The sequence below is a fragment of the Magnolia sinica genome, chromosome 6 (assembly GCF_029962835.1).
Source record: "Magnolia sinica isolate HGM2019 chromosome 6, MsV1, whole genome shotgun sequence".
Classification (NCBI taxonomy): domain Eukaryota; kingdom Viridiplantae; phylum Streptophyta; class Magnoliopsida; order Magnoliales; family Magnoliaceae; genus Magnolia; species Magnolia sinica.
Genome location: NC_080578.1, coordinates 19,104,179 through 19,114,187, shown reverse-complemented (window position 1 = coordinate 19,114,187; position 10,009 = coordinate 19,104,179). Strand labels below are relative to the sequence as shown.

At 42.3% G+C, this 10,009-nt stretch overlaps 1 protein-coding gene across 1 annotated transcript; it reads right to left on the bottom strand.

Moving 5' to 3' along the window:
- Positions 1-1,498: 1,498 nt before the first annotated feature.
- LOC131249536 (uncharacterized) lies at positions 1,499-2,778 on the bottom strand. The gene is made up of 2 exons (XM_058250341.1): positions 2,645-2,778; positions 1,499-1,988 (listed from the first exon to the last, which is right to left on the bottom strand). The coding sequence occupies exons 1-2, from the start codon at positions 2,776-2,778 to the stop codon at positions 1,499-1,501; spliced, it is 624 nt and encodes a 207-aa protein (XP_058106324.1).
- Positions 2,779-10,009: the final 7,231 nt, after the last annotated feature.

Sequence of the window (10,009 nt, the reverse complement as noted above, 5' to 3'; positions counted from 1 at the left end):
GCGGCCGACATTGCATGGATGGGAATACCACAGAGAACATGATTGATGAGAGTGCACCTGCTTGCTTGCGAAAGAATTCTGGCCTTCCACCCTTGAATTTTGTTTTCAATTTTTTCCAACAAGGGACAAAAAAAGGACATTCTGGCCCTGCCTTTAACAAGAGGAATCCCAAGTTAAAAGAAAGACGCCAAAGAGCAGGGGATCCCAAGACGGCGCTGGATGTTTCTAATTCTATTCACCGGCATCTTGGAGGAGTGATGCACGCATCTTTTATGGTAATTGATACGTTGACCTTATGTAGCTTGGTAAAAGGAGAGAAATTCTGACACCGCTTTGATAGATGAGCTACCACCATTGAAGAAAAGGATCGTGTCATCAGCATATAAAAGATGAGTGATTTGTTTACAACCGAGTTTGAGCTTGAACGGAATACTTTTTTGGCTGTGGATAAGGCCGGCAAAACCTCTACTTAGGACCTTTACCGCTAAGATGAACAAGCTTGGAGACAAAGGGTCCCCTTGGTGCAGCCCTCTAAAGGACTCGCAGAAACCAAAACTTGAACCATTGATGAGTACCGAAAACTAATTGTTATTCCAGCATTTTTCCACCATTTGAATCCATGATTGAGAGAATCCGAAATGCTCAAGAACCCACATAAGAAAATCCCATTCTAGGTGGTCATTAGCCTTTTCATGTCTAATTTGAGGATTATATTTCCGTCTCTAACCTTCCGATCGATCTCTCTTACAATCTCCTAGCCTAGAGCAACACTTTTTGTTATGGATCGGCCTCGAACGAAAGCTCCTTGTTCAGGGGAGATAATATTAGGGAGGATCAACACTAATCTATCCGCAATAACTTTAACAAAAAATTTATACACGGTAGTTGCATAGACTGATAGGACGGAAGTTGGAAAAGACTTTAGGGGCTGTTTTCTTGGGGATCAAGCAGATGCGGGAAGTCGAGAAAGCACGAGGCATTTTACCACCAAGGAAAAACTGAACCACCGCTTTATGGATATCAGGCCCAACAATATCCCAACTGTTGGGAAAAAACACACCTGAGAGCCCATCGGGACCGGGAGCACTGTCTCTTAGGAGGGCCATAATTGCTCTCCTAACCTCATCCAAAGAGGGGTAACTCAAGAGAAGATCAATATCTGCAGCAGAGATTACTTGCGGGATCGATTCTAGAAGACTGTCTTGCATCATGATTGGTTCTGACTTAAACAGAGTAGAGAAATACCGCACCGCTTCATCTTGAATTAGCTTTGGGTCGGAGGACATAACGCCAGATTCCAGCTGGATTTCTTCAATACATGCCCTCCTAATCTTGTCTGTGGCTGACATGTGAAATTTTTTTTATTATGATCACCTTCCTAAAGCCAATTGTTGCGGGATTTTTGCTTCCAAAAGATTTCCTCAGCCAGTTCCAATCGCTCGAGGTGCATTCTAGCTTCCAGAAGCTCTCCTTGGTTGATATGCTGAGAATCCTACGCCTAATCTTCCAACTGGGCAATGGAGTGTTTAGCTGATTTGAGTTGCTGGAAAATATTGCTAAAAACAGATTTGTTCCACTCTTTCAGATGGTTTTTGACCTTCTGAATTTTGAGCATGAGATTGATCATGGGTTGGTCTGAAAGATCGTCCTTCCAGGCCTGTCTAATCACATTGGGATACTCCTGATGCAAGATCCACATACGCTGAAAACGAAACGATTTCAGGAAATACTGCATCATTGGGGGAAAAGCTAGAAGGAGAGGGCAATGATCGGAGTTGACATGAGGGAGATGCTTGACTTGGAAATGGGGAAAGGAATTAATCCAACTACCATTACAAAGAACTCTGTCTAAGCGAGCCCAAACCCGGGGGCTACCCACTTGATTATTGCTCCATGTAAACCTGTTGCCGCTGAGACCCGCATCCATCAAACCAACGAGTTCCATTGCATCAGCAAATTCAGTGTAGCTGCCAGTATCCTGATTTCTGCTGTGGAGAGGACAGTTTTAAAATCACCGCCCACTGCCCATGGGCCCGATATATTCCTTGCCATGTAGATTAGATCCTCCTAAAGAGCTCTCCTCTGCACTCTGGAACACTTTGCATACACAATAGATAGATGGAAAATTAAGCTAGAGTTTAGAACCTGGATTTGGAGAGTAATCACCTGATTTGAGCATTGCACAACTGAGACGTTGAGATTGTTATTGTGAAAAAACCAAACTTTCCCACCTTCCTCCACATTGGAGATACAAGAATGGAAACCCAGCTTGAGCCCCACATACATTCTTTTGTCTTCTCTGGACATGGGCTCCAAAATAGCCACACATAAGGGAAGGGTTTTTTTTTTTTTTTTGAGAAATGGACTGATGCCATGATTTCATTACTCACAAAATATTACAGACCTTCGGGTGGGCCCAACAAAAAGGGTGGGCCCCACCTATCATGAGACATGGACAGGACTAGATACATCGGAGAAATAAACAAAACAAAAAGCGAAATCAAGATGAGCACTGCTGGCCCGATCATGAAGAGCCTAAGCAGACCGCCCCGAGTCCCACCTTGTTGAGGAAAAGACTACCCCTGACCTTGATAAGGAGGAGCGAAACGTTCGTGATCAGCGAGTTGGTCTGAGAGCAGCTAACCAAGCGAGCCATGCCATCCGCCGGCTCATTACCTTCCTTGTAGATATGTGAGAAAATAACCCGGGCAAAAGCTTTGAATCTAGAAATCCTGGCAATCCAGTATTTCCACTTCCAACTGGGGGTAGAGGACCCATTCAAAAAATCAACGACTTGACTAGAATCCGATTCCACCATAATTTGATGGAAGCCATGTTGAACACATAGTTCCAGGCAGTCATGAATAACCCTAAGCTCAGGTTGATATTGCAGGCGATACCGAAAGATGAGGAGAACGCAAAGACAAACTTACCCATATCACTCTACAAATACCGCCGCCACTCGACAGACCCGAATTCCCTTGGGCATAGCCGTCGACATTCAGCTTGATCTAACCAGGACTCGGCCTCTGCCACCTAACCACCTGAGAAGGCCTGCACCAAAGAACCAACGGCTGAAGACCCAACTCTTCCATGAAGAACCGGCCAGGCGGGGGGTGCATACGAGTCGGATAGTGAGAGGTTAGAGAAATGAGCCACATAGATATATTTTAATGGAGGGTGGAAGGAGAGAGGCTGATGTTCTCAAATCTAGCAGCATTCCGGCCTTTCCAAATTTCCCAAAAAATAATACATGGAGTTATTCAAAGCAGAGGGGAGGGTCGGTTTGGGCCGTCCCACCAGGCTAATAACATACTATTGATGGATGAAATAGAACTAAAAATCAAACCAAACATGCCCCCAAAGAAATTCCAAATGCACTTGGCAAGAGGGCTAGCGATAAAGAGGTGGTTCAGCGATTCCACTGAATGACTTGAGTCCTGAAGATAGGAACAACACTCACAGCTCGAAGCCACCGAGATGCCCCATTTTTGAATCTCCATGTCAACTGGAACAACTTTATTTATCAGATGCCAGACGAAGAGAGATATTCGAGGAGGTAGGCTGGCGTGCCAAACGCAGATGGTCCAAGCTTTACGAGGATTTCTCCTCCTACACAAATCCCAAGCAGAGCTAACAGAGAACGAATCAGATGGGGTTAGCGGCCAGAACCTGCAGTCTGGCGCATAGGAGAGACAGAACCTAGCCTGAAATATGAAATCAATAAGGGAAGGGTATTTGTGTCTATTAAATCTATTCACTGTGATTATCAAGCAATTATAACTAAGGCTAAGAGCAAAATACATAATGATAAAAGTAAACACATTTGACTCCGACTGAATATTGTGAGACACATGTTGAATGATGGAGTCATAGTGATTTCATAAGATCATAAATAATCAGGCAGATAATCTAAACAAAGGACTATCTAAATGATTAGTCATGAAAATATCGAAAGGAATGGGAAAGAGCCTAACCGAATGAGCTACCAGTGTCGGCAACCCAACCTATATAAGTGGAGATCACATGTGATAGGTTCAATACATAAACAACAAGACACTGGAAGACTTAGAAGCACTACATAGAACTTTCACCTTCCTATGGTGTGGGCAGTGTAAGCAAGAACGTGAGAGAGGATGAGTTTTTGAATTCTTAATAAATTTATAACCATATATAGTAGTGTATCCGGTTGTTGTGTACATTTGATGGAATTTACATATATGAGTGTGGAAGTGGGATCGCTTCCTCTAAGAATATATAGGCTATTTCTCTAGAGCACTCATGAAAATTCAGGTAAATGAACATGGCCAAAAGGCACCATACCGAAGAATCAACTGTAAGGAAAAAAAATTATCTGAATGGCATGTATAGTAGTTAATGCTTCACGGGTCAAGTTAAAGACCGATAATCACATGATTCCTATAAACCCGTCTCGTTTACTCTAAATGTCGATTAAAGTACAATAGACATTAACACTATTACACAACTCTTCTATTTTAAACTGAAGTATTTTGAATTTAAAACATGTAGGGCGATTGTTGTATTTTAAAAATAAATGGTGTTTCAAATCCAAATTTCCCCCTTATTTATCATTTTGAAAAGGTTTTTCTCTTTTAGTGTGACTCTCTTATCCCACATTGAAAATGACAAAAGAGAACATATATATATATATATATATATATATATATATATATATATATATATATATATATATATATATATATATATATATATATATATATATATATTGTTTAAGGCTTGAGCCGCCAAGGAGGAATGAACACTTGGGTTGGACCATCTCCTTACAATGCGTGCATGCATCAAGCAAAGCTGAGTCGAGCTGTGCCGAGCCGGGCCGGGCTGTGGCCATGTGACACATATGTGCATGCACCATTCTAGGTCTAGGATCGGGTCTATGTGTGGACTAAGAGTACACTCGCTCTAACGATTTTTTCGCGCGAGTATACTCATGCCTTTTGGTTTTGTGCGAATTTGAAACCAGAGACACGTTTGTTCGGATGGTTGCACCAGTTGGGTTCAAACCTAACAGATCTAATTCAAAATAGTGTTTTAAACACCTAATCATGATCTATAATTAGACCTAGTCAACAAAATCGATTTCTCTCCATTTTAAAACAAGTCTATGGATTTTTAAGCAATTGAGTTCACCATTGAGTTAACTCACTTAGGGTCTAAGTTCTTCACGGTGGTTCGAACCCGTGTACAATGAGTGCACCGTTTGGATTAGGTTATAGTCGTTGTGTCATGGAGGCCAATTGTCCAAGATTCTTATTGCACTTGGGACCGGTTCAAGGAGGACAAATTTAGTTTCAAGCCAAGTACTCTATCACATCTCAACTCAAATAAATAAGTCATCTTTTCTTTACTTAAAATTTTATTTTTTTTCTATTTTTCTATTATCGTCTACTATTTTCAGCGTGTATTTCCCATGATCCATTCACTAGGAGAACTACACATGTACCTAGAATATAACAGTTGGTCTTTTTCTTTCTCACATTTTGGTGTGGCCTGATAGGTGAATCAGCATGAGTTTTGGATCAGTGTATTTTTATAATATACCATACCTAATAAAAGGACCAGATCACCGAAAATGTTTAGTTTAAGCATATGGGCACTTTGGATGTCCGTGGGTGAAAGTCCCTAAACCCCCATGGCCAGAGGATGCTCCAACATCTAGACCGAGTAGAAGACATGAGCGCCAAGTGCTGAATACCAAGAGGCTGCGCTTCCATTGTGTCGTGGTCAATTGGAAGGGGGTGTGGCCTTACCCGCCCAAAGGTAGGGGGCAAAGCTAGGCTGAGTTTGACCAGCTCATAAGTGGGTCCGCTATCGACGAGCCGGGCCGATATTGGTAGGCGGGTAGTGAGGTCTTTTCCATTGGCTAGGCTGCACGGCCGGAGGGACGGCAGCCAGCTTGGAGTGTACTAGACCCCGGTGATGATCCCAGAGATGTACGATACTGATATGTAGACTTACTGAGAAAGAGTTACGTACTCAGCATTTGATTGATTCATTCATTCACTATCCACTCGGGCTGATGGTGCACAACCAAATCATTATGTACACCTTCGCAGTGGCCAGGATTTCGGTTAGGGCGCGCGACCAACCTAAGATCAGGAGTTTACCACATTGAGTCCGGCTATCCAAATTTAGGTATGTGACTGGTTTGGATAAAAGTTCCTTGTGATGGACCTCACAACCTGCGATACTACATACTATCATTCTGACTTCACACTCTAGCTTGGTCATTTCCTTCACAACGCATATTGCATTACATCCCTAGTGCATAGCATTTGGTTTACCACGACCCCGCATTGCATAGCTAATCTGCTTTGCATACTTTGATATTGTATGACTCATGGACTTGTCAGTATTTCTGCTTACTCAGATATTGTATAACTCATGGACCTGTCAGTATTTCTACTTACTCTGATATTGTATGACTCATGAACTTGTCAATATTTCTGCTTACTATGGTATCATATGATTCATGAACTTGCTAGTATTTCTGACATTGTATTATTTATGGACTTGTATTGTATACTTGGCACTTGCGTGCCGCACACACATACACCACCCTCTAAGCTTTCTATAAGCTTATGCATGGTAGATGCGTGCAGGTGATGCTAGGACGCAGTCGAGCTGAGACAAGAGCGTGCGGCAGAGCTTCTGAAGTTTTGATACCTATCTTGTAATTTCCTTTAAAAATTGTATTCAAACGCTTTGATTATAGTGGATATATGGTGATGTTGTTAATTATGTCTAGGTTATGCTATGGTTATGCTTTTTCTTACAGAAAAGTTTATGTTGAAAATTCTCTTTGTAGGATCCTAGGATCGGAACCTGGCATATGGATGTCGGTAACCAAAAATGAGATACTAAGGAGGTTGTCGGCGTCGAATTCGGCGACCGAGAATTCTATGAGCCCAGTTTTCAAGTTTGGGGCATGACAATTATAATCTACCCCCCTTAAACAAAATTTTGTATTCGAAATTTAATTAATTCTACCATTTATATTGATTCATTATGTTTAAGTTTTCCCAATATTCCTCATGATATAGATATTTATGTCTAGGTGTATAATTAGGTACATGAAATCGGGATGTTACATCAACACTATCCATTAAATTTTCCAGATCATTCTACAGCACAAGCCCACAAATGAGATACATCCAAAGCTCAAGTGGACCACATGACAGAAACTATCGGGATTGAACGAATACCGTTAAAACCTTCCTGGGGTCACCGTGAGGTTTATTCAGCATCTAACCTTTTTATAAGGGCCTGTTTGATTTTTCAAATTCATTGTAAATGCCTTGTAAATACCTACTTATTACAATTTCACCTTGTTAGGAAATAGGGAGGTACTTCTGCTTGGGAAAATGGTCCAAAATGATTAACTTAGATTTATGGGCCCCACCATGATGTATATGACATATCCTTGTTATCCATCTGCTTTACCATAACATTTTGAGGCATGAACCGAAAAATGAGGCAGATCCAACATTGAAGTGGCCCACACCAAAGTAAACAGTGGCCCCTAGAAGTTTTTAACGGTGGGTGTTTGATTACCTTTTTTCTGTGCTGTGGTCCACTTGAACTTTAAATCTGACTCATTTTTTGGCTCATACTCTAAATTCAGTTGGCACAACAGATGGACGGTGTGGATAATCCACATACATCATGGTGGGCGCCACAAATATTTGGCAACATCCTTTAATTGAGAAAACTTTATTATTTTATATGAACAAAATATATTTCAGGTGGGCGTCACAACAACAAAGAACGACGACCTCACTTATCGTATAGCCCAGCCTCACTTATCGTATAACCCATACAAAAACTAACCTTTTCTAATCACCCCCAAACCCACATTATCTAGAGTGAGGAGACCTCTAATAGGGGTGGGAAGATTAGCTCGACTCAAGTATCTGGAATTGGGCCACCCGCCAGTCCACATCTTTGCCAAGGCATCCGCCACCGCATTAGCTTACAGCAAAATGTGAGATATTTTGAAGAAGGGACTGAATACCATTAGCTTACCGCAAAATGGTAGTTTGTTCAATCCCTTCTGCTTTCTATGGTGTGGTCCAATGGAGCTTTGCATGTGCTTCGTTTTTGTACCCATCCTCTAAAATGATCTAAAAAATTTGATGGACGTTGTGGATCTAATGAGAAAGTTTTAGAAGCTAAAAGTTATGTTGTGTAGTGTGCTATCTATTACTGATAGAAAATCTGAGTTTTTTTGTGAGCTAGTGTGATTGGCAATAACTTGTACCCATGAGAGGGATGGCACAGAAATCAACGTGCCTTCAACACAGACTAACTGCACTGATTTATCTAACATAAACATCACGGTGGACCTCATAAAGATCTAGACGGTGGGCATTTTCATCTGCAATTAATGTTTCCTGTGGTGCTGCCTACTTCAGTTTTGGATCAGATTCACGGAATATCACAGTGGGCTCCACATTGTTTAGGGTTACATTAGATTACCGTAGCTAGAGCTGGGCATCGGTCCGGATTGGATCGGATTGGGTCCAACTCGATCTGATCCAAAATCTCAATGGTCTAATTCGAACTCGATCCAATCCGGGACCGAGTCCGGGTCACCTGACTCGGACTGATCCGAAATGTGGATTGCCTGATCCGATTCAAGTCCGATTCGGTTAGGAAAACCGAGTCGGATCGGAATGGGCATGGTTCGGATCGGTCCAGATATGAGTTAATATATATCACATATGCAATATTGGAGTGCCTGTGTATCAAGTGTCATACTTAGCGTGAGTATCAAACAAGTTGTAGGAAGTCCTATCATCGAGTCGTTCTTCCCTCTTAACGGAGCCGTCAACTATGACGGAATCTCACTGCCTTTGCTTGCAGTACAGTTAACGGAATTGACGGATGGAATCTTCGTGGGCTGGTCTTTCAACCACGTGGTCGGTGACAGCACCTCCTTTTAGCATCTCTTAAGCTCCTAGTAAGAGATTTGCAGATCTAATATCTCGAGAGAAAATTAACCTCTCGTCGACATCTCACGACCTCCAGTCGTCCAATGATGGTTTCCTTTAGGAAAACTATCTCCTGTCTCACTCCTGTTTTCTAACCCATGCGAATTCACAGAGACAGTTTCCTGTCTGCTTCTTCGCGATCGGTTCTTCCATTTCACACCCAAGTCATTCGCATGATTGAAAGCAAAAGCTTCTTGTCTACTACTACAGAGGTAAATAGCTGGAACCCATTTCAAAACCCATTTCAAATACAGACGGTCCGAATCGGATATAATCGGATCAGGTCAGATCAAGCTCAATTCGAACTCGACCCGAAAAGATTTCGGATCAAGATGGGGCTACCCAATCCGCACCGATCCAGACCGCCGGTTCGGTTTGAATCGGGTTGGATCGGGTCTGATCGAGTCGGATCCACCGGATCGGATCTGAAATGCCCGGCTCTAACCGTAGTCCCGATTGAATTGGTGTCCATAGCTGAGCATTGTCAAGGCATTGACTTCCCCCAGGTTGACAAAGGAAACAGACAAAAATCCATTTTGACCTTATTAACACCGAATTAACTCAGCTTTCTCTCGTCTTTTTCTCCTCCGTACCTATGACGGATCACTCGAAGCAGAGCTGAATGCCGGAACGAATTTCTAACATCACTTGTTGTGAGGAGCCCTTGCAACCGAAAACTTCCATGGGACCGGTTGTGATGTGTGTGCGACATCCGCTCAGTACATGATTTGCATGAGCTAATGTTAGGATGTGAGCCCAAAATCATGCCGCTCCAAAACTCTAGTGGGTCATACCACTGGGAAAAATTGGAGACGTAACGCCTACCGTTAAATACTTCCTAGGACCATCATGATGTTTATATGCCATCCAAACCGTTCATAAGGGGCTTCCAACCATGATAAATGGACCCAAATATCAACACGATCCATAACTTTGGTGGGCCCAATAAGGCATCAATGGTAGGCATCCCATCCCTA